At 38.0% G+C, this 24,935-nt stretch overlaps 4 protein-coding genes across 13 annotated transcripts; 1 reads left to right on the plus strand and 3 right to left on the minus strand.

Annotated features, from left to right (window-relative positions):
- The first annotated feature begins 5,843 nt into the window (after positions 1–5,843).
- LOC110760958 (uncharacterized) lies at positions 5,844–9,386 on the plus strand. 5 transcript variants are annotated; one of them, XM_021963318.2, is made up of 5 exons: positions 5,844–6,089; positions 6,177–6,236; positions 6,324–6,521; positions 6,628–6,837; positions 7,056–9,386. In XM_021963318.2, exons 2-5 carry the CDS (start codon positions 6,194–6,196, stop codon positions 8,960–8,962), a joined length of 2,358 nt encoding a protein of 785 aa, XP_021819010.1. In that variant the 5' UTR covers positions 5,844–6,089; positions 6,177–6,193; the 3' UTR covers positions 8,963–9,386. The 5 variants fall into 5 exon arrangements, with proteins under 5 accessions (XP_021819010.1, XP_088109846.1, XP_088109843.1 ...); XM_088253720.1 differs by having other exon boundaries at positions 6,670–6,837; XM_088253724.1 differs by lacking the exon at positions 5,844–6,089 and having other exon boundaries at positions 6,324–6,364; positions 6,474–6,521.
- A 1,012-nt stretch (positions 9,387–10,398) lies between these two features.
- On the minus strand, positions 10,399–12,857 carry LOC110760956 (calmodulin-like protein 11). 2 transcript variants are annotated; one of them, XM_088247542.1, is made up of 4 exons: positions 12,464–12,857; positions 12,098–12,255; positions 11,910–11,990; positions 10,399–10,817 (listed from the first exon to the last, which is right to left on the minus strand). In XM_088247542.1, exons 1-4 carry the CDS (start codon positions 12,570–12,572, stop codon positions 10,680–10,682), a joined length of 486 nt encoding a protein of 161 aa, XP_088103668.1. In that variant the 5' UTR covers positions 12,573–12,857; the 3' UTR covers positions 10,399–10,679. The 2 variants fall into 2 exon arrangements, with proteins under 2 accessions (XP_088103668.1, XP_021819008.1); XM_021963316.2 differs by having other exon boundaries at positions 12,497–12,823.
- Positions 12,858–14,544: 1,687 nt separating this feature from the next.
- Positions 14,545–17,937, minus strand: LOC110760969 (2-methyl-6-phytyl-1,4-hydroquinone methyltransferase, chloroplastic). Of its 3 annotated transcripts, none has more exons than XM_021963337.2 (4): positions 17,780–17,937; positions 17,015–17,690; positions 16,226–16,532; positions 14,545–14,937 (listed from the first exon to the last, which is right to left on the minus strand). In XM_021963337.2, exons 2-4 carry the CDS (start codon positions 17,572–17,574, stop codon positions 14,782–14,784), a joined length of 1,023 nt encoding a protein of 340 aa, XP_021819029.1. In that variant the 5' UTR covers positions 17,575–17,690; positions 17,780–17,937; the 3' UTR covers positions 14,545–14,781. The 3 variants fall into 3 exon arrangements, with proteins under 3 accessions (XP_021819029.1, XP_021819031.1, XP_021819030.1); XM_021963339.2 differs by having other exon boundaries at positions 17,784–17,917; XM_021963338.2 differs by having other exon boundaries at positions 17,788–17,905.
- Positions 17,938–18,495: 558 nt separating this feature from the next.
- LOC110760964 (protein LIKE EARLY STARVATION, chloroplastic) lies at positions 18,496–22,167 on the minus strand. Of its 3 annotated transcripts, none has more exons than XM_021963327.2 (6): positions 22,067–22,167; positions 21,926–21,977; positions 21,126–21,819; positions 19,960–20,618; positions 19,336–19,526; positions 18,496–19,070 (listed from the first exon to the last, which is right to left on the minus strand). In XM_021963327.2, exons 3-6 carry the CDS (start codon positions 21,622–21,624, stop codon positions 18,695–18,697), a joined length of 1,725 nt encoding a protein of 574 aa, XP_021819019.1. In that variant the 5' UTR covers positions 21,625–21,819; positions 21,926–21,977; positions 22,067–22,167; the 3' UTR covers positions 18,496–18,694. The 3 variants fall into 3 exon arrangements, with proteins under 3 accessions (XP_021819019.1, XP_021819021.1, XP_021819023.1); XM_021963329.2 differs by having other exon boundaries at positions 21,933–21,977; positions 22,067–22,134; XM_021963331.2 differs by lacking the exon at positions 21,926–21,977 and having other exon boundaries at positions 22,067–22,164.
- Positions 22,168–24,935: the final 2,768 nt, after the last annotated feature.

Genomic DNA, 24,935 nt, shown 5'->3' on the forward strand with positions numbered 1-24,935 from the left:
GTAAATTCTAATACATTGGAGCAGCAATGTAGTGGCATAAAATAAAACGCAAAGAAAAGAGGTCTTTAACTCGGACGGACGAAATAGGAAAATGTTAGGGAGATTACACTTAAAGACTATCTTGTGTATCACCTTTTTAATATAGATTTGGAACCATTGGTGGTTCCAGGATTTGAAAGCCAACTGGGCAAAACTTACATACTAAACTCGATGGTACGAGTGAATTTCATTAATAAACATTAAAAGACACACCTAGTCAGGGAGGACGTAATGAGCCTTACTCTCAAATGCATATTTATTCATAAATAAAAGTTCAACAAATACAAATATTAAAACTAAAACTAAAACCAAGAGTAAATGCAATGCAAATTAAATTCCTCAATTATCGATGCATTGTCGATATTATTAGCAAACTCTCTTTCATCCCTAATTAAACCCCGCAATACTCAATTTTAAATTAAAAATATAATTAAAGATATATAGAAAATAGAGGGAGAAAGAAGATGTTGATGTCGGGTAGCTAAGAGAGAGAGAAACAAGTTGATGTCGCAAAGCCAAAAGAGAAGAAAAGAGAAGATATGGGACCACCTGGATGGGCAACTGTGTGTAGAGTTTGCTTTTTATTTTATTTTTATTTTTATTTTGGGCTGGACTTATAACATATGTGGGTATTTTTTTATATTTTATATTTTTATATTTTGGTTGGGTGGGCACCCAACCTGCCCTATGCACAGAACCACCAATATGTGGAACTCATTGTATTGGTGAGCTCCACCTCTATTAGAGAGATGATACATAATGTGGTCTAAATGTATTCTCCCTAGTATGACCTGACCAAATAACACAGTAATTACATGCCACTTGTCTTCAATCCGTGTGAGGGGGATGACGAACATGCAACGTGTACCAAGCGCCAGATCCAAGAATTTCTCCATGATTAAGGTTTTGCGGATGGTTCAACAAAATTTTAACTCTACAAGGGTCTTGGGTTCAACTTAAGTTTTAGTTCAATTTTTCGTACCAAATTGTTAACAACCTTCACCTGAAAGTGTGATAGAAAATACAAAGAATATATGGTGAGAAAGAATGGTATAAGTAAACTACTCTTATTATTCCATAAAGCAAGGTAATGAATTTCTTTGTCAACCAGACAATTATTTTGTTTTTTGACCTGGTACTTTGCTTCAGCATTCAACAACCTTTGGTAGGAACTGGGCAAAATGTTAGGAAGATCACACCTAAAGACCATCTTTTGTATCACCTTTCTAATAAATGTGAAACCAGTGGTGATTTCAGGATTCGAAAGCTAACTGGGCAAAATTTACCTACAAAACTCGACAGTACGGGTGAATTTCATTAATAAACATTAAAAGACACACCTAGTCAGGAAGGACGTAATGAGCCTTACCCTCAAATGCATATCTATCCATAAATAAAAGTTCAACAGATACAAAAACTAAAACTAAAACTAAAACCAAAAGTAAATGCAATGCAAAATAAAAGAACGCTATTTTAAATCTAAAATTTAACCATGCGAGGCTTTGAACTCTTAAATTCCTCAATTATCGATATTTTTAGCGAACACTCTTTCATTCCTAATTAAACCCTACAATACTCAATTTTAAATTAAAAATATAATTAAAGATATATAGAAAATAGAGGGAGAAAGAAGCTGATGATGTCAGGTAGCTAAGAGAGATAGGCTGATGTCGCATAGCCAAAAGAGAAGGAAAGAGAAGATATGAGACCACCTGGATGAGCAGCATGTGTGTAGGGTTTGTTTTGTTTTGTTTTGTAAATTTTGGGCTAGGCTTATAACATATGTGGGTATTTTTTTAATTTGGGTTGGGCGGGCACCCAACTTGCCCAAACCATCCATGTGTGGAACTTATTGTATTGGTGGGCTCTACTTCTATTAGAGAGATGATACATAATGTGGTTTAAATGTATTCTCCCTAGCATAACCTGACCAAATAACACAGTAATTACATGCCACTTTTCTTCAATCCGCGTGAGGGGCGACGAACATGCAACGTGTACCGAGCGCCAGATCCAAGAATTTCTCCATAATTAAGGTTTTGCGGATGGTTCAACTAAATTTTAACTGTACAAGAGTCTTGGGGTCAACTTAAGTTTTAGTTCAATTTTTCGTACCAAATTGTTAACAACCTTCACCTGAAAGCAAGGGCGGTCCTACAGCAAGGGCAAGCTAGGCAACCGCCTACCCCAAATTTTTTCACCAAAAAAAAAAAACCTATATGTAAGCAAAGCTATTCCTACCCAGCCCATGTGATGTTGTGAACCCATGCCTACCCAAACACATAAAAAACTTCTCTCTTGGCAGCAGCATCTTCTCATATCTAAGGCAACAAGTATTCTTCTTATTGTCTTCTCTTTAATTATCTTCTTCCACTGGGTTCTTCCTAAAATAAATGCATGCATCTTAATTTTAATTTGAAATTGAGTATTCTAGGGTTTAATTATGAATAAATTATAATTTGGGGTAAAGTTTTAGATTTAAATAGTTTAGTTTTGTGTTGCATTGCATTTTTTTTTTTAGTTTTTTTTTTGTTAAGCTTTTATTTATGTATAGAGATGCATATTTGAGGGTAAAGCTCATTACGTTCCCCTGACTAAGTATATCTTTTTATTTTTATGAATGAAATTCACTTGTACCGTCGAGTTTTTAAAGTAAGTTTCGCCCACTTGACTTTTGAATCCTGGATCCGCCACTGCCTGAAAGTGTGATAGAAAATACAAAGAATATATGGTGAGAAAGAATGATATAAGTAAACTACTCTTATTATGCCATAAAGCAAGGTAATGAATTTCTTTGTCAACCAGACAATTATTTTGTTTTCTGACCTGGTGCTTTGCTTTTTGGTAGGAACTGGGCATTTGCATGGTTGCTTAAGAATAAATTAAGTCTAGAATTTTTAGATCAAGTTGTTTGACTCCAAATATGAAAGGCACAAAGTAAACAATGGGAAGAATAACCTACGTCTAACGCAACAATTATGCATACGTAACGTTGTGCTATTCCACTGCTCCATACAGATTAATAATGGGAAGCTTATTTTGCCATGGTGTGAATCTGAACCACAAAAGAGAGAAAACCCTAAGGCCCTGTTTGGTGGCCAAGACTGGACACGATAGGAATAGATTAAAATTCTAGGATTGGATTGGTTAGGACCAGTCAAGAATCCTGTCCGTGATTTGGTGCAACACCAGTCTGGAGTCTCTGGACCAATCTATAAAAAAACAGAAAATTCGAAAATTATCAAAAAAATCTTCAGAACTTTGAATTTCATCACACGAAAATTATCAGGGAAAGAGAGGAAGATTCTCATAAACCCTAAGCACCAAATATTTCAAAATAGAGAAAGAGGGGAAGATTCTCATAAACCCAATCTAGGAGATGCAAAGATTCGATAACCTAGGAGATGCAAAGATTCTCATAAACCCAGTCTATCAGAACATTGAATTTCACACAAAAATCATCAGATTAAAATGAAGATTTTCCCAGACAAGGAGAGAAAAAAAATCAAAGATAGAAGAAGATAGAGGATAGAGAATAGAAGAGAGGTGAGAGAATAGAGAAGAAGCAAATCACGCACGAACGAGAGGTTGAGGAAGACGAACGCGAGTTGAGGAACCCGAACAGATAACGAGCGAGAGGTTCGTTCGAAACCCATGTCTGAGGATGAGTTAAGAAACCCGCTGTTGTTATGGACTAACGTCCAAGATCCATATCCAGTCTGTGGTGCACTTAAAGCCCATCAAATAGTGGTGTGGATCTATATGTCAAATATGTGCGTCTTGGTGACGACGTTGTGAAGAAGTTATTTGGTGGATCTATGTCAAATAAGTGCGAATATATTCGTCATCCTCCCTTGGTTTGATGGGGGCTGATTCGAGCGGTGGTGCACTGGTGGTGATAGGGCATTGTGTTTTGTTTGTCTTTTTAGTTATGTTTTGTTTGTCTCTATGAGATTGTTGAATTGTCTCTTTCGTTGGGAGAGTTTTTATTTCGTTATTTATGTTGGTGTGTCTTCAGTTTATCCAAGCCGTTATGACCAAAAATAATAAAAATCCAAGCCGTGTCTTCGGGCGTTTTTCGACTTTTCATGAAAAAGTCGCTAGAGTAAAGCCATGTGACATTGGTTTGCTGCTAGATTCGAGCCCTTTTCACTATTTTTGTTTTCTGAATCTGTTTTCTAATTAATCTACCAAATGCATTTTCGAATTCGGAAAATGCAAATTCGTTTTCTCGTTTTCATTCTCAGAAAATATTCACAAAAAACATTATCCGAAAACGTTACCGAACAATCCATAAATATCTAACGTTATTTTTTTTGTTTTCTATATCAGAATCAATCCTCATTTTTAAGTCCACCTAGCCTGAAGTCCTAGTGACCTAATGGGCTTAAAAGTTTGAGGTAAGCCTTATGGGCGAGAAACACATGATGCACTTGCAAGAGACAACGCAAGGGCACACCATTTGGTCATGGCGGAAATTCTAAAAAGGAAAAAACAAAAAATAAAAAAATTATACAAGCGATATTTGGGAAGGGGGTTTCTCACATATACACTACCAATAAGGTGTCATCAGGGTTCGAATTTGAAATCACTAGTCTGCAAGTCAAGGCCCTTTTCCACTGTGCTAGGCCTCATTGGCAAAAAATATATATATAGGTTGAGGAAAACTCCCCTTCTAACATAACTAAGAATATATCTTCCGTGAAGTAAACTTTGTACCGATGTTGTGGCGGATCAAAGACATCGATTCCCATGTCGCTAATCTATCCTACTAAACAATATTTATCACAAACAATGGGATTTGGCAGAAAATTAAATAGGGAAAAGGAAGGTGACACAGATGGCTGCAATATGGTATAATCATTCCAATGGCTAATATTTTGGTGAAAAGTGAGTAGGGTGGATTTCCACCAATTCTTCATTCCGTTCCTCCAAATGAGAAAAAGAGTGGAGGGTCCAATGTCTTCGATGTTGCTTGCTTTTAAGCATGTAGAAAGGTAAGAGAGTTCCCAAAAACAATGCAATAGCTATCATGAGTTGATGACCACAGCCTTTAAAATATGTGCTCTTACCCACCTTGGCCTTTGCATATGGAAAGAAAGCTTTAAGATCAAGAAATCTTGAAAGTACAGCCCCACATAAAAAGCCTTATGAAAACCCATTAAATATTTCATTCATTCCTTCCTATGGTAGAAGAAAGAATATTTCCATCAGCACCCAATGCAAACCTAAATTTGGCCAATCAGCACTGTACATGTGGTTCATGCCAGTCAGTCAGAAATAAGTGTCCTTCACTTGTAATCATTTTCCCTATCTGGATGTTCACATCCAATAATGAACACTATAATGGACGCTACTTGTAGTTGTAGCTGATAAAATTCTTTACAAAATTACATGTCCAAAAATTCACTTGGAAAGATACGGAGTTAGGATGAACATAAGACGGAGCTGTAAACTTTAACGAAATTTAGATGCACATTGTTGATTGTAATATAGTAATAGTGTTGTGTTTCTAGAAAACACAACAATAAGCCGCATGATGTACCCCATCCGGAATTTGAGCCACACTTAAACGCCTCTTGTTTGTCTGCGCGGCGCATGTAGAAAAATGGCTGCTTAAAAAGGCTAGCTAGAGTGACCTTATATATAGTCCTTTTAATATACAATTAGCATATGGCAATTAAAAAACTGGCACAACATAATCATATGGGCAGGTCACTAAAAGGCTGGTTTACAAGGCATATTGAATAGCCGACCATTAACTTTGTTTCGTTAGCAATGTCTGGATGCTTTCTAAGTTTAAAATTCATGGCTAAAGAATGTCAATGTCGGCCAAAAAGAAAAAGGGGATGAGAAGCTAGATGTTGCACAGCTTTTATAGTACTGATAGATCAGTTTAGCTGACAGATGACCCAAGTGAGGCTTTTGCTTCAAGAAAAATAACTGCAGCAGTGCCCATTTTAATCAAGTGCAACACCCTGGCAGCTTAAGAGAAAGAAAGCTCTTCTTAAATGTTTATAGCTGTTTACATCTGAATGCATCATCCCATGGTATCAGAATTTAGACTCAGATTTTGAATATACTGCTCGCTATCCAAAAGACTCAGATTTTGAATCTCTGCATTGCTTAAACTGCAGGATTTGGTTAGTTGATCATGGGAAATGAGATGGGGAACTACAACACATCAGGTTTGAGAGGTATGGAATTTTTTACCAGCTGTGTATTTTTCTTTTTAGTATATGTGCAAGTATCATAAAGCTGTTTGCAATTGCAATCTCTTGCAGATGAAGAGAACCTTGCAGTTGAAGTTGGCGAAAAATCTTTGGTAGGAACTGCTAATGGAAATGACATAAAAGAAGAAAATGAAATAGTACCTGCAGCTGAAGGAAAATATTTTCATGAAAAAGTTACTAACTTGGCTTCTGATAATCCAGAGAGAATAGAAGATCCTTGTGTTGATTACCAGACATCAAACAGAACAGGTTAGCTGTTTTCTTAATTGGGCAACTTATACCTGAATTGATGAAAGCACTTATATCTTGATTACTAAAAGTTATTGTCCCTTAACATTTGGCCTTCTGTCCATAGAGCAAGAAGTTACTGAAGTTCATCCTCTTTCTGAATCTTCAGAAGTTACACCGGAAACGAATGAAGCGGGTGAAGGAGACAGTAAAATGGAACTGGCTACATCACTGAATGATTCAGGACATGATAACCCAATAGAGAAGAAAATGGAGGAGACTGATCTGCAAGGAACAATCAAACAACAACTTGAGAAGCAGGCTTCTTTCAAGAAAGGTATGCTACCTTCAAGCTGTTCCATGTTCCCATTGTACTAGTTGAATATATTCTTAAATACTTCTATCATTATTGTCTTAGTATATTAAGTTTTGAATTATTTCTTCACTTCTTCTTTAACTTTTGTTCTGTTTTAGTATGAGTTATATATTACTGTTTACGCAAATGAAAGAAAATCCCACCATAATAAAACCTTTATATGCTATAAACTGCAACAGAGGAAGAGGGAGCAATATCTACATCACATGATCCAGAACCTACAGAATCTATACATTTAGAGTTGAATCAACATGAATTGGCTACAATTCATCCTGATTACCAATCTGTAGATGACAGTGGATCTTTACAAGGGAATGAAGACTGTCTCGGATCAAGTTTGATTTCTGCTTTTGAGGTGAAAGGTCATCTCTCAGACACTGATTCATTGAAAAATATGGATGAAAGTGTTGATTCTAACACAGATCCAGTTACGGAGAAGGAAAGGGATGACTTATTACTGGAGCAAAAGGCATCCCAAGAACAATTAGAGTCATCTGAAGAGAAGATTGAAACTAAAGATGGAGATAAGTTTGAAAATAGATTGACCACCATAACAACAATAGCATCCAATGGTCTGAGTGGCTTAGGAAATGAAAGTGATGGGGAGCTTCCAACTGAGATGAATTTTTTTAAAAATGATTGCTCAGAATCAGAACCAGAAGTCATTCCAGTGACTAACTCACCAAACTCTCATCTAGAAGTTCCTGAACCAGAAGACAAATGCATAATTCTTAAAGAGGAAATTAGACTAATCGAAAAAGAGTCAGAAAATGGAGAACACAACCATGATGATAACCCAATCCAAACTTGTGGAGAGTCAGTGATAGAATCAGAATCCTTCAAGTCAAGTGAGCCTCAGTTTGAAGCTGCAAAGATCGGGTCTATAAATGAGAACAGCGAAAAGATAAGCGTATTTAATCCTTTAAGCGACAAGGATTGCCAAACTGAGGAGACAAAGGTTGCTGAGAATGGACACCTAGTTGTCATGTGTGTTAACAACCAAAATGAGGCTTCTGAGGACTACTTCCTGGACTCAGATGCAAAATTTGAGGTGGTTCCGGAACTTGGAACGGTTCCACCAGAGTTAACTATCCCACATTGCAACCACAAGGAAGAGGAATCAACAGAGAAGAGAGCTGTTCAACAAAATGGGGATAACACAGAGCCATTGTATGCAATTGAAATAGGAGGAACAGAAACAACAGAACAGTTTCTGTCTCTACAACTTCCAGTTGATCAAGCAAAAGTTCTGCCCCCTAAAAGTGTATATGGATATGAAACTGTTCAAAGCACCAATGACTCAATCCTAAATTTGAAGCAAGAGAGTCGCAGTGAGTTCCTTGCTACTGAAGCTTCCACTGGTGATTGCACAAACTGGATAGCTGAAGCATTAGCCTCCATGAACAAGTTGGCACTTGATATTCCTGGTCAACATGTTACACAACATACTGAAACACTTCAAGCAGCGGCAGAAACTAAAATTTCAGCCAACCATTCAAGTGAACCATGTGCAAAAGTTGAAGCATCTGAAACTGCAAGCTGTGGTTCTGAAACACAAGAAAGTATGGGAAGGTACAGCACTGAATCAGATGCTGATAACTTGAACGTTCGTGGTCGGATACAAAAATCTCCAAGCTTCAGCCTTGATCTCAAAAATGAAGCAAGGACTGAAGAATCAGATTGTACCCCTTTGCTGTATCATGATAAGGCTGCGATGGAAGGCTCACCATGCTACGGGGATGATGTTAGTCTCGGAAACCTTATCAAGCACACCAGCTATGAGCCAGACCTGCCACAGTACCAAGCAATGCCAGTGGAAGAGAAAATCATTACACTGGAAAGAGGTGACTCAGACAAGTCAAAGACTCCATTCATAGGATTCTTGAAGGAAGAGGAAGAAGCCCGTATTGTTGTTACACCACATATACATGATAAGCATTCAGCTACTCAAAATTCAACCAAGAATCTGTTGGCCTCACATGCTAAAGAAGCTACTCCAACTACTTCATCAAAAGGTAAAGAGAAGCGCAGGCACCGGTCTTCTCTCTTTACCAACTGCATGTGTTGTGCAACTGTGATTAACTGAATGCCTCTTAATTAATCTGTTTTGAATATATTGTTTTGTTTGATTTTCTTTATAATTGGAGTTTTCTGGGAAATGGAGTTTTGATGATGAGGAGAGAAAGACTGTCGTTTTGCTTGGTTATAGTATATTTGATTTTGAGAAGCCAAGAAAGAGTGAGTATGACTTTCTGCAACCATGACAGCCACCCCATTGTTTGTGTTGTTTCCATTTGTTCCATCTGTTTCTCTCCTTTACTTCTTTGTCTTAAACTTACCATACTTTGTGATGTAAGTTACCCTTGATGTAATTCCATCTATTTATTTGATTGATACAATTATTTTGTAAGGTGTGTTGGGGGGGAATTGTATTAAATGCTACTTCTGATTGTAATATATGATTATTTATATCCATATAATACAATGATATTGAAGGTACTACAGCTTAACTATGAAGTGTTCATTTTTATCAACTTTTGAGACTAAGTGATTGTCTAACTAACAATTACCACTATATGGAGAAGCATATGGAAGGTGTTTTCATAAGTGATTATTGACCTATCCAGAATCGCCCTCAAACGAGTCAAACTGTTATACAAAGGGATGGTATGAGTCAAAGTATATTTTTAGCATTATTACCACTGTTTTACTGATACAAAGAGATGGCATGAATCTCAACCATCAAAACTCTCTACCATGAGGAACATGCTGCATGAACAAAACAATTATTCAGGAACTTTTTTACTCATGCTCATTTTAAATTCTGAAGTTTAATAGGGTTATAATTGGACTGAGTAAACTCAGGCCTGGTCATTGAGGCAGACTAGGCCAGACAGATATATGATGTCCTTGATACATAATACATACCAGCTAGCCCAACCTTATGCTTCACATGAGACCAGGCTAGCCAATTGGGCCAACCAGATCTAAATTGAATTGGCCATAAAAGGCCTTATCTGCATTCATTGTGGTGTGAAACCAAAGAAGACCATAGAGGAGGAAGAGGCTAAGAAAAAGAAATAGTCAAGGACATACTTTTCACACGTTGAAAATCAAAGATGATAAGAAGGGGAGAGTTCGCATATTCCACGCGGTTTGAGAATGGTCTAAAGGTTGAACCTCTACAGCCATAGATTGGAAACAAAGAAGAGGTCGTTGCAGATAAATTAATGTGAAAGGATGGAATTCACGTCCAGCCTCTGATCCTGGTCAAAGTCAGACTTCAGAACCAAAAGTTGGAGAAACTTATATCAAGAAACCCTTTCTGAGTTGGAAGATAATCTAAACAATTACCCACAAATAGCAAATAAAAAAAGTGGAAAAAGAAAATAAAGCAGGAGTGGATATATTGGTAGCCAGCAGATGTGAATGGTTTTCTTTAGAATAAGCGATAATTTAAACTCCAGAGGAGAGGGTTTCTCTCACACACATTGATGTAAATGGTTAAGGTAAGCTAAAAACTCATTGAACAAAAGATTTGATATATATCACATTGGGGAGAGTTTTTACTTTTGAATTGAAACACACCATGATATTGACTAGCTAGAAATGGAAAAAGGGAAAAAATTACATGTGGAATTGAATGAATTGAACAAATCAAAGGGTACTAGTCAAGTCCTACTACATTTGGTCATTGGTTACCAACAACAACACAACTTTATTCCTTGTGGACTAATGAGGATGAATTTGAATGTGAATGAGAACGAGAATTCTTCTTCAATACATGGAGAAATCTGTCATCATCATCCAATGGTCATCATCATCTTCACAAATTCATCATAGTTAACTTGGCCATCACCATCCAAATCAGCCTCCTTGATCATCTGCTCGACCTCTTCGTCGGTCAATTTTTCGCCTAGATTGATCATTACATGCCTCAACTGAAACAAGATTAAGAACAAGAAGAAACATAGATTTGCATAGTGTTAGATTCTGTTGGCACTAAAAAGGTCAATATGGAAAACAAGATATGCATTTGTCTAATGAAGCATGGTTAATGTTCATTGCATGGGAAAGGCACAGGGAATCAAGATATATACGGATCCTCATAAAACTTGGGTTAAAAGATATGATTTAACTTAATTAAATATTGAAATTTATTTCACGAATACCCAAATAAAACATTTTTTAAACTAAGCATTAGTAATCACTTAAGCTATATGATTCTCCTATTATTTTTCTAAGTATATCCTTAGACACTCCATGCTGTCATCCCTGCAATCAATGCCTAGAAATTTAATGTCAGTGCAATGAAGCTATCCATCACTAATTCTGAGTTTGGTGAGCTATCATCTCTGTTCAGTGTTCAACAGCTCAGGCTTGTTTAGCTGGTCAATTAATAAATATTGGATTTTTGTGGTCCAAAGAAATACAGAACACTTTCTTTCAACAGTCGGTGTTCATATTATAAAGTCAATATATCCCTTAGAAGTAGGAGACAGAGTTTCCCCATCAAAGATAAAACTTCCTTGGTTATTGTTCAAAGAGTTAGCTTTGACACACTACTAGCATACAAACACAAGCTTTATTTTTTATTTTTTATTTTATTATAAATATATACAAACGATATTGGGGAGGGGGAAATTGAACCTAAGACCTCGGGTGCAGGGGTAAATGTTCTTAACCACTTAGCCTCTTCCAACACAAGCTTTAAAATAGCTTTTTGTCAATAATAACAGTTCCACCAATGCTATTTCTATGTTTTTGGAGCTAATATGAACACTAAGAACAAATATACAATAATTTCAGACATGAAATAAATAAATAAAACATGTTATGTGAACAAGCTTGTCACATAAATAGCTAAACAAGTGTGTTTGTACTATTTTTAAGACACAACTGTCTTGGCAAGTGCATTCTATTTAATAAGTGCAAATTGAGATGATGATAAAAGTTAGCCTTTCATCTATTCAATCTCTTTTTTTCTGTAGAGGAAATGTTGCTTGTGGATGTAAGGATGGAAATTATTGTACCTCAGTAGCTGATATATATCCATTCTGATCCTTGTCAAACACTTTGAAGGCCTCTTTGAGCTCCTCCTCTGCATCAGTTTCCTGATGATATGCATTCATACAAACACAATTAAGAACATGTATATGACATTTAGCCTTAATTCTTATATATATAAAAAGCTATGCAGTGCCATGCATATAAAATTTACCTTCATTTTGTTTGCCATTAAGCTCAAGAACTCTGCAAATTCTATGGTCCCATTTCCATCAACGTCTACTTCACTTATCATGTCCTGAAGCTCCTCCTCCGTCGGATTCTGATCCAGAGACCGAATCACCGTCGCCAATTCATCAACGGTAATGCAACCTGCGCACTTATTTAAACATATTAAACCATTTCATGAAAAAAGAAAAATGCATTTGAACAGAGAAAATTCAAGCATTTCATGAAAAAGAAAAATGCATTTGAACAGAGAAATAATATATAGAAACTGGTTCTAAATCTGAGAACCTACCTAAACTATAGCTAGCTATGCAAGAATATATATATTATATGCATCACAAAGAATACTAACCAAGAATTGAGGATATGATAGTAGGAAACTCACCATCTCCATCCTTGTCAAATAGACAGAAGGCTTCTTTAAACTCAACAATCTGTTCTTCACTCAGAACATCTGCCATGCTGTTTTAATTATAAAATTTCCCCTGAAACCTCCACAACACTCAAACACCTCTACCTTTCAAAAATACAAAGTCTATGAGAGAGAGAGAGAGAGAGAGGAGAGAGAGAGAGAGAGAGAGAGAGTTGAGTATAGCTCAATCTTAGCTGGGTTTAAGTAGTACTTTCAATGTGGTAATTGGCAAGTGTAGCACATTTTTGTTTTGTTTTTGTTTAACATTATATTAAAGTAAATTAAATAAAAGTGGTCGAATCAAGGCTTGTATACGCAATTTGTTGTTACAGTCATGTCTTTATTGAAAAGAATCATCTGAGTCTTCGGTTTCTTTCTAGTTTGTACATGGACTTTTAGTTAAGGGGGAGGCAAAAGAAAACAAATATTTTTCAAAATTTTATCTGCTTGCTTCACTGTAAATACTAAATGCATGAATAATATAATGAAACAAAGATTGGACAGCTGTAAGGGTTTGATGTTTAGGAGACAAAGGGCATTCAAAGAGTAAGACGCTAAAGGGTATGGGGAGGTGTGTAAATTGCTCCCACATATTCAACCCCAAAAAGCACGCTGCGTTGCTTGCACGAGAGAGAGAGAGAGAGAGAGAGAGAGAGAGAGAGGACCAAAAGCTGTATTATAAGAAAAAATGTATCAATTTTCTTTTCTTTCTTTACAGAATACAAAATACAATACTATCATTACTTGGTATTTTCAACGCGTTTATATGGTATCTGCAGGATGTTTTGCCTTTAGAAAAGGACCGAGAAAGAGGCTTTGCAAACTCTGCTAGGACTCAATGGGTCTAGCTGAGTGAAAAATGCCTTGACTTGTAGATCAGTAATCTCATGTTCAAACTCGTATGATGACATTTTGACAATATGTGTGTGAGAAAACCCCCCTCAATTTTGTTTGCATAAAAAAAAAATTATATGCATAGGACAAAAACTATTGAGTTGAGCATGCTTCATTAAAAAAAGAGTTTTAATGAATGAATAATTTCAGTAAAAAAAACATAGCATGCATTCAACATAACATAACCCTTTTCATATAGTTCTCAACCAGCGCAGAACAATCCAGTTATCATCAAACCGAAAAAAAAACGATGCTGTTATCAATCTTATCATATTGATTAGACGCACTTCTTAATTATAGGTATCATATAAACTTAAATTTTGAGGTTGAATGTTTCTTTGTTAGTTTTCAAACATATTATTAGAACCCAATTTTGATTTGTTCTTTACCCGGTCGCAAATCATACCTGAGACCCAACTTCCATTGACTCTTCTAGTACTTGGAACCCACTACCCATTTTTCATCATCTTCCGGCTAAAACAGTTTAACTCTACAGAAGTTTGCCGTTGTATGCAATATTGTGTCTATATCACTCCTCACGTGAAAAAGGACCCGTCAATCTCATAAGACTGGGAAAAAATAATAATAATAAAAGAGAGGAGGAAACTAGCGGAATAACGTGCAAATATTGTTTAGACCATCCAAGAAGTAATAATGAATAAACAGCAGTGGTAAACGTAAATCCTGGCAAATGACTCGAAATAACTAGAGTAATGGACCCGATTCTACAAGGTCCAAGTCTTCGAACCAAAACCAACTCGTCAAAAATGACCGTGACTGCCTCCCATTGAATCTGTTTATTGGCATTCCATGACAATTGACAAACCCCACTCATACTTTCTATGGCACAACATCTCCATTACAAAAGAACCATTGCTGAAATGCTAATCAGGTCATGGCACATATAAAGTACAAGCGCGGCAAAGAAATTTGTTCGTGAAATTTATCCCATTTGTACTGCGTGAATGGATCAATGGACGGCTTGCAAAACCAGTGAAATGAACTTAACCATATCATGTTGACCAAAAAAAATAGAGAACTTAACCATATCACTTTCCTGTTTCTTAGGCACTCATCCCTCCATCAGCACGCAGAGAACATTCCATCATTTTAAAATGAATGTCATGTAATGTAAAAGGAAAATGACATTACGGATCAAGTTAGTCACTTGTACAACATAGTTCCAACAAACTTAAGCTGTAAAAAGGTGCATTGCCACAGCACGAATGCCTTGAGGTGTGTTTGTCAAATGGAGTAGATTATCTTGTCCGGCTAGCTTCACTGGACAAAGGGTAATCTTGAAGGAAAGAATGCAAAACGGTAGGAGAATGCTGACAATCATTTCCCATCTTCTAACTCCCATTTCAGATAGGCCTGCCCTTTGGAACAATTTGATCTTTAATCCACATGTAAATCGGAACCAGCACATAGTAAGCTCCTGCCGTTGCACCAAGAATGAGCCGGAAAAGAAACACCAATGGATTTACAGGCTTCCTTACATCCTCCACCTTTGGACCAAGCTGCACCAAAGCAAACATCTCATAAATATGACAAGTGAATGCATTAAAGGGAAAATAAGCCTCCTACTTAAGTCTAGTGCATCTTCCGTTGAATGCTGAATGATAATCCTCGAGGTACAATGGTCCTTACCTATAACTACTTCACAGAAAAGGTGTAGTCAAACCTACTTTTTAACTAAAACTAGTAAAATGCCACATTTTCATGTAGACCCTCATATTCAAATTGTTCGAAATCCTAAAATCTTAGATTGTATTAAGTAGTATTTATTTTTCCTGTTTTCTGCTTTAGTTTGTATAATGAACCACGACCACCATCATCTCCAACAGTGCCACTACTATTTGTCAGTTGTCACCACTAATACCATTACCACAACCACTAGAACACCACCACCAACATCACCCATTCCAATAATTCAAACACTGTAAAGTGTAATCACTGACCCCAGAGTCACAACTCACACCTGTCATTATCATTTCCACCAGTATCACTATTTTGTAACAATCACCACTGCTGCTGCGCCACTGCCAATGTGGAAATCACTTCACCGCCAGACTGCCAGTCGTAGCTAGTACCAGAACCAACCACCATAACCTCCGCCACCACACAACCTCTATAATCGTGTTTGATTTCCAGCATATTTTACAATTCCCAGATAAATTTAGAAACAATGATGACGGAATGAGAGAAAAGAAAACTCCAATGCCATTCTTGCAGCCACCTCCACCTCCACCTCCATGGCCACTCACTGCTTGTATCACAACCAACCACTGTAGTTGTGTTTGATTTCCAAAAATATATCCTAGTTTCCAAAAGAAATTGGAAACAAAATGAAGAGAAAAAAACACATGTTGCAGTTTTTAGAAAACAAAAACATGGAGAAAGAAATATATCCAAGTATGCCATTGGAATGAGAGAGTTCCTTGTAAAACTAGGGACTAAGTATAACATGTATCAGAGAGTTGGTTAATATGCATTAACCATTTCATATCACCTTTTCTGAAACAAACTTCGTTCTCTGAAACAACAGATGAAATATTGCTGCCTCAAGGAAAAAATATTTCAAGAGAACTATTTATCATTTATTGGACTGCATGCCATTTCGATGTTATGAAAAACTTTCAAGAGGACTTTTCTGTCATCATTTAGTTGTTTAGCTGTTCTGTAATTACCAGTGATTTCTTAGACAAAAGAAAAATTATTCAGTCAACAAGAGTTACACCGTAAAAAGAGCCCCACAGAAAACTTGCTTTAACTTACGAATCTTCTGAGGATAAAGAAGAATATTACCTGGAGAGGGGAGTCCCCAGATAAGGGCTTCACACCTGTCACAGAGCAACCCATAATCAAGCCATGGCGGCGGACACCACGGTACCATTTTGGACCAATCCTTTTGAGTTTAACATCTTTGAAACCAGCATTTTTGAACCACTCAATGTACTCTTCCTCCTTGGGGAAAAGCATCCACACGTCTGCAAAAAAACGAGACAGCCAAAAGGTTGGGTATACAGGGCCTATAAGGCAAGCTTTTCCTCCTATTTTTAGCACCCTGTATGCTTCCTTGATTCCACGTTGTGGGTCCGGCCAGTACTCAATACTGAGGAACAAATCATGAAATTGCATAAGACAAACAGAACCAACAGTGGTGTATAGAATACCCATTTTGTATAGTCTTACAGTCCCGCCATTGTGAAAGCTGAAATATGATAAATCAAATACAGCATATGCTTTGTAGTGTGGAATACCCTAAAATTTCAACAATCCTGAAAAGTAATACTCACTTAACTTTTTTTAAAGATAAGTAACAATGCTCCCTCCCTTCAGATTATAATTAACCACACAATTAGTATATAACTTCTTCTCATTCACCACAATGAAAAATCTGAAATAAGGAATAATAAGCTCGGCATAACAGTGAATCACAGGATAAGATCAAAATTCCAATCGGAGAACTCATACTTAAATCTAATATATTTCTACTTACTAACTTGACACTAATAATCCCACGACTCAAAACCCCACTTGCAATTCCTTTAAATGAAATCACATTACAGAAAGCAACAGAAGCAGAAATGTTACCTTCCAGCAGAGACATATCGATCTGCATAATCAGTTGGGAATGGCAGATCTTCGGCATCACCTTCAACTATCTTGCATTCTTTCAAGGGCTCCTTCTCCTTAGCCTTGGCCAGCTGGTGAGGTGACTGGTCAAGAATTGTGACATTTTTGGCATCCACATGCTTAACAATACCAAGAGTTGTGAACCCAGTTCCACCACCAACATCTACCACTACCATATTCCGATCATAAAGATCAGCAGGCTCGAGGGCATCGTCCCTCATATCCTCAGTCCAATGCCCAGGGTTTATAACATGATCATACACTATAGATAAGAACCTATAGAACCAAAATGCCTCTTGCTTGTGCTGTATGAACCTAGGCTGAGAGGCCGGCCTTGAGGAGACACTGCATATGGGTGCCAAAGTTCTGGTCTTGTAACTCCTCCCATAACTCACTAAACCCTTCTTGGAGAAACCCCCAAAGTGAAATTTTGTCCCATCAGAACCTAACCCAGTTGCTGGTGCTATGCCACCAATGAGTTTGAGATTTTGAGCTCCATAGAGCATTGAAATAGCCATTGTATGATAAAAAAAGGAAGCAAAACCCACAAAACAAAACTGTTAATTTATATTTTTTGCTCACTGATTACTGGAAACTGTGAAGCCGGGCAAGCAAGCAGCAACCATGCGGTTTCCTGGTAATTGGTACAATGGAAATTCATATTGAAACTAACATGTGAAAATTGAAAAGGAACGAATGGATTGCAAAATGGAAATGGCTTACCCACGTACAGAGACAAAGGATTATAGGCGGAGAGTGTGCTTGTGTGACTCTGGGTTCAGGCGTTCAGCAGGCACCACATGTTTGCAGCAGCAACAATTGTGAGTCACAGTTTTGCCTATCGCTATCAGGTGAAACGGGACATATGACCCGCGTTTTGTTTTGTTTTTTTTGCCGTCCACTAAAACGCACCGTTGCAGTGCCTTCATGAAAAATCAAGGCTTCTGTTTCATATTGTATTAATTCAAGGGTGGTGATTTTCCCCTTCCCTTTTATCTACCTACACTCCCTTTTGTTTTTTAATGCTTTTTACTCTAAGATAAAAGAGAGTGTAAGTGAACAAAAGAGGAGTGAGAACATATAATTTTAAAAAAATGGGGCATAAGTGAATAAAAGGGGAGTGGGAAAATCAGTATCCTAATTCAAATGGTTTCTAAAAAATTAGATATCCTTTTTTATTGTGTTCAAATCTTTGGTTATCGATAAAGAACTTTGAACTTGTCTTTTTTATTAAATAATATATATATATATATATATATATATATATATATATATAATGAATAGTCTAAATTACTCTAAATTAATCTAATCTAAGAGAGGATTTGAACTTGAGTTAAGGGGCGAGCTCAATGCCCTAACCAACTTGCTTAACCCACTCCTTGCCCTAACCAACTTGCTTAACCCACTCCTTCTGAACTTGTCTTCTTTTCACAAAAACATGTCAAACTTATGTCTATTTAAGTAGGCAGTTAATAAGGAAAAGAAAAAGGAATTTTGTTCAGTTTTGCAGTGGAACCAAACTAAAGCTTAGAAGAAATATTACAAGATGGGATAACTACATTCATTATTTAGGTAAGGGAATCTATAATTACGTATATAGAGAGAGCCTTTTTCAGTTCGCTTCACACAGATGGTGATTTATGGCCTATCAGATGGCTTTGGAACTTCCCGGAGCTGGACTGAGTTTTCGAAGCAGTGATAGAAACCGAAGTGAGGGAACCTCTCATACCATGTGTCTTGTGGCTCGTGTGTATCCCAGTGCTCACCGCTGCTGCTCTTCCCATACTTGTGAACCCACCCAGAACCATTGTGGCCCTCACCCCATGTCCGATTCCAACGCTCTCCATACTTACCTTCCCACCATGTTTCACCCTGCTTCACACCATGACCGTTTGGATTGAAATGTTCATCCCATTTGTCACCCCATTTCGCCCAACCGTCACCCTCACAGCGCTCTGCCCATTTGTCAGTGTATTTGTCGCTGCCACCATGTCCATCATACTTTTCACCCCACCTACAACAGATGCAAAACATGTCAAGTCTTTAGAAGGAAACCAGATTCCAAATTTTACTGATCGTGCAGTTTTATCAGAGGGAAAAGCAGGTTGATTGACACATCAGAAGTTTTACAATTTCTTGAAATCTACTATCATGTTTGTAAAATTGTTTGTAAGAGAAATCCTGTAAGTGGCGATTTGATGTGCTGGCAGGAATGAATGAGACATCGCTACAGGCATGGCATCAAAAATTTACTCCAATTTAATTGACAAGTTTGGTACCTTTCATGCCAGATATGAGCATGACCAGCCTCAAGGGGTGTATTTGGGTCAATGCTACACCACTTATGAGCCCATTTTTCAGCTTGGCCTGAGGCATCATAATGCTCCCACCATTTCTCTTGCCACTCGTCGCCTTTACCATTCTTTCCCCACTTGTCTGCAGTTTTCTCCATATGCACAAGTCCACAGTTCTGCAACCAAACCAAAGCTTGATGTTCAGTTTTTTTACATGCCTTAAAATCAAGTGGACAGATGAATTAATTAACTCTAGGAGCGATCTTTAAAAAATTAATAAGTTAACGGCTATGTATCTCTTCCTATGACAATTCTGTTGGTGAAACATAGCAGTCCCTTTTATAGGGGTTTTTCCTCACTTTTATGGAAGGGGAGCCTGCATTTACATCAGATGAGTATAACTTTATAGTTCATTAACCATAAATTTTGGAAAATATAAATCTAAGTAATCATTTAAGCTTTTGATGAAGCAATTTAAACTTGAATCACTGCATAAACAAGGTAGGCTTGTTCCTGGCCGCAAAAGAGAGGCTAAAACCCATCAATATTATGAAACTGAAAAGAAAGTAAGAACATAAATTTCAGTTTCAAGTAGCGGTGCGGAATAACCTGCCACATAGATTCTGTCCAACATTCACGCCAGACATTTCCAGTTGCATCGCGTCCCAATTTTTCTGAACCAAGCTCCTTGTGGCCAAACTCATCCGCAGCCTCCCAGTACTTATCTTGCCACTCCGTAACTTGGTCGGCACTAACACCTCTGGTCATTGTCCACCTGCAAACCACACCATCAGGCCTTTGCTCTATTCCAGATTCCTTCCACCACCTAGATCCATCTGTATTCACTCCAAATAATGACGCCTCATCCACTGTATCAAGAGCATGAGCTGCTTCTGCTGCATGTGCTGAAAACTCAGCACCAAGTTCATGGTCATCTTTTAAGGAAGTTGCCTCTACACTGGACTCAGAGACGTCCACTTTCCCAACCTCCATCAGGGACTGGAAAGGAGGAAGAGGAGGGTTCCTATTGGTGTCTTCAAGTTTACTCTCTAAGGGAATTGAGAGAAAACCTACAGATGGCTCTTTCTCCAACACTGGATTGCTCGACTGTGCTGAAGGTTTTTGTGCTGGCAGCAAGTCACTGACATCATCTGAACTTTTATCACCACCCTGAGGGGGTGCCCAGGACCAAAAATCAGGGCCAGGAGTCCCGGTTCCTGAAATTTCTGATTGAGGAACAATCACACTTCTAACCTGTGTCCCATTTCCTGAAGAACAGTTAACCAACAGTGTAGTATTAGAAACCCCAAAAAGAAAATCATCAATTCAATTAGCGCAAAATTCAGATGTTTATCCACTAATTAGTCAAATGGGAGATCAACATGTCAATACTTCCCTTTAGTAACTAAAATTCTACTCATCATTTGCAGTTTATATCAACCTATGATCAAAAGTCGGCCTATCTCACAAATCCAATCTCCACAACCACAAACAAAAATGAACACTAAATTTATGCAGTTTGTTTCAAATTCAAAAAACCATAAACCCATCACCATCCAAAACAGATGCATATGCATATGCATATGCCCGATCAAACTCATTCTTTTTTCTTTCTCCTTTTTTAAAAATGTGGACTTTTATTAAATAAAACACGCATCAACATAACGCATTAGCATCAAATTCTACCTCTCCATATCTTCACTGTCCCAAATAAAAATCCAATCAGAAATTGAAATTCCCAAACTCAAAACCAAACACAAAATCTAAATCCTTACCCTCTTGACGAGGCTCCACTGCTCCCCCGCTACCACCACCTGAACCGGGATCAGTCCTCAAACTCTTATTTTTGTCCGCCAAAATGGCGCGAGCCGCGGCGATCGCCGCCGCAGCCCTATCGACAACCTGCATTCGCTGAACTCGATCCCTCTCTTCCTTGGAAACCCCCAGAATCTTCTCGAACTCCTCGCTCTTCTTCTCCAAATCCTCAACAGGCTCAACACTCTGATCCTCATCAGCATCGATCTTACTCGATTTCTCGACGATCCTTTCGAACTCGACGGTCTTCTTGTCGTTCTCCACGGCCTTCTTCCACATGCCGAGGTACGAGTCCCCGCCATTGGAAACCCTAATCCGCAGACTTCCCCTGCCCGCGATCTTCGTTCTCCCAAACGGTGCCGTTCGCTTCTGCTCTAGCAGTAGAATGAGTGGGTGTTTGTGTTTGAGTAAATAGAAGTGGGACCCGCGAGGGGTACAGGCGCCGAGCCGAGACGCCATTTTGGTGGAGAAGTGGGGAAGGAGACTGAGTAACACTGAGTGGAGAAGAGAGAAGTGGAAAATGGAAATGGAAAATTCAATTTGTATTTTATTTATTTTTTGCTTTTCGGAAAGGAGGGAACAGAGTTTCCGTGGAGTTGGAGTAAGGTATGGGATGCGGTTGTAACGGCTTTACCTGTTTTGAACAACCTTCACCTGAAAGTGTGATAGAAAACACAAAGAATATATGGTGAGAAAGAATGGTATAAGTTAACTATTCTTATTAGGCCATAAAGCAAAGTAATTTATATTTTTTGCTCACTGATTACTGGAAACTGTGAAGCCAGGCAAGCAAGCAGCAACCATGCGGTTTCCTGGTAATTGGTACAATGGAAATTCATATTGAAACTAACATGTGAAAATTGAAAAGGAACGAATGGATTGCAAAATGGAAATGGCTTACCCACGTACAGAGACAAAGGATTATAGGCGGAGAGTGTGCTTGTGTGACTCTGGGTTCAGGCGTTTTGTTTTGTTTGCAGCAGCAACAATTGTGAGTCACAGTTTTGCCTATCGCTATCAGGTGAAACGGGACATATCACCCGCGTTTTGTTTTGTTTTTTTTTGCCGTCCACTAAAACGCACCGTTGCAGTGCCTTCATGAAAAATCAAGGCTTCTGTTTCATATTGTATTAATTCAAGGGTGGTGATTTACTCCAATAATATGGAAATATTTAAAGAGTGTGACCGCAATATTCGACAGACAATGTGAAATCTGAAGACTCTCTAATCCAGTAGGGTTAGGTTTTTTTAATTAATGAAAATAATAAGAAATTGATAAGTCCAAAAAAAAAACTAATATAATTTTAATGAGTTGGATGTCCACCGAATGTGGTATAATTATACGGTAAGTATAGCATTACCCTATTTTTTATGAGCTCCACCTACACCAAAAATTTGCCAAAGGTTAATTTGGATTGTCCAAACATTTGTGTGGTTGCCAAAGATTTTCCTTAGGAACAATTTCAATGGCAGGATTCCAACCCTAAAACTCAATTCAGTCCGAATACTAATTCGAATATTATGGCATGGTTAATTAGGATTAGGATAAGGTTGTCTGATCTTCTCTAATAATTTAATTTAATACACCCAACACAAAAAAAATATATATATATATATATATATATATATTAAAATAAAATAAAAACTAGACTAGAAAAGTTGTTGTAACATAAAAACAAGTAAATTGGTTCTATATACATGATACATCCACTCTACTACTCTATTCTATGATCGACCACGGATCTTTTCTTTTTTTGTTTTTTGTTTTTTTTGCTATTTTTTTCCTTGATAAATAATAAATAAGATCAGAAACTTCATCTACACAATGTGTCAAAAAGAGATATCTACACAACAATTGGCCCACCCGGGCCAGTTGGGGGTGGCGGGGGAGCTGGTGGAGGAATAATCTCGGGCCCCGGCGGGGGAGGAGGCACAATATCCGGTGGTTGCGGCGGCACTACGTCGGGTTTTGGAAGCGGGTTATCAGGAAACGGTGGCGGGATATCGGGCACAGGAGGCGGTTTCAAGGGAGGTACTGGGAAATCCGGGCCCGGGTTCGGACCCGGGTCAAGCGGTGGAGGGTATGGATTCACTTCAGGGGGCGGAACAGGAGTGGGGTCCACATCCGGAGAGGTGGATATCCCAGGCACCTCAGGAGGAGCAGAAGGCTGGTCATAGCGGCCTGGAACTGGGGGAGAAAACTCTGGTGGGCTCCTGGTCGGGTACTGGTCGGGCGGGTAGGGTAGGGCACGGGCTAGAATATGAGATGCAAGGGGGCGTATGGGCTTTCTTTTGCGTGACAGAAATTGAGTGCTTGTTGCAGAAGTAGTAGAGGTGGGGGATGAACAAAATGGGATTGTTCGTCTGATGAGAGTTGATGAGAATGAAGAGATGGAGGACGACATTATTATTATGTTCTGTTCGAAAACAAGATTGAGAAATTTTTTTTAGGCTCTGTCTGAGTCTGAGAGATGAATGATGGAAGAGAAAGTTTATGTATTGACGTAGATTGAGGTTTTGGTATTGCATGTGGGTGACACATGTATGCAGGTGGCAGAGGGAGTTGACACCTGTGCGTGTGGATGAAAAATGGTTTTGAATAGTCAGGTTTATTTTGGATTGACACGTACGTAGTGGTGGAATAGCTAGGGCGAGATGGTCTTGCTCGATTTCATTAGCCGTTTGTACACATCATAACGTAGTAAAGAGGAGACTGAACCAGAAATAGGTAACTTGTCCAATCTTAAAGTCTCCCTTTCAATACAAAACTTGCCTACTTATTCAAAGTGGAACTTTAGAATTTTCAAAAATACAACGAATAAGTATAAAATTCCAAAATTATGAACATTGTACCATTTTCAATGAATACATTTATAATTATTGCAGATGCGTTTTCATGACCTAATTCACTGAAAATCTTGCAAAACCTAGGCAATCGACTCTTACCATTAAGAAAGGGAGAAAAAACGGAAGCCTTTGTCTTTTGATTTGCCAAGAAACTTTGCTAAGAAACAAAGAGTTTGAATTTAGCATTAGCTTTCCATGTTCTGAATTCTTACTTAATTGAATTTTGTTAATCGTAAGCCTAGCTTTCCATGTTCTTTCATTCAAGTATTACAGTTTATTTGAAATTTAACCTAAGAGCCAAATTTAGTGAGATTGTGGTTTATTCAAATCCAAGGGCCCATATCACCCCAACCTCTCCATTGGGGCACAAAATGAGTTTACTTTGACTCAATCAAGATCAACCATTGGAGGTGTGGAATAGAGATTTCGAGCCTTTGCATTTAGAGCCTCCGTATTTACCCGCATTTTGCTTGATCTGAGTTATTGTAATAATCCAACAAGTCAAAACAAGACACCTAAGCTAATAAAGAGTATTCTTTTTTATTTTTTGTAAAGCAACGTTAATTAACTCCCTTACTTCTCTCTTTGTGACGTTTCCGGTGTTTCTTTTCCGCTTTGCATTAGTTTCTCTCCATCCAAACATGAACTCCACCACAATAACAACACTGCCTCATTTCTCTTCCCTCTTGTTCCGACTCAACCGAATCATAATCAAAACTCCAAAGCCATAACTCCATACATGCTAATTAAAACTCAACAAACAAATCGACATAAATTTCTTATCAAAATCCATAAAATGCATTCGACATCGTGGTATTTGAAACAGAGTGCTCAGGTTTCTTGCTTGACTGTGATGGAGGCTCCTCCGTCGAGGCCACAGATATGGTGGCCGACGGGCTAAATGAATTTAGGAATTTAAGTGT

Source organism: Prunus avium, chromosome 1 (assembly GCF_965620075.1).
Source record: "Prunus avium chromosome 1, drPruAviu1.hap1.1, whole genome shotgun sequence".
Classification (NCBI taxonomy): domain Eukaryota; kingdom Viridiplantae; phylum Streptophyta; class Magnoliopsida; order Rosales; family Rosaceae; genus Prunus; species Prunus avium.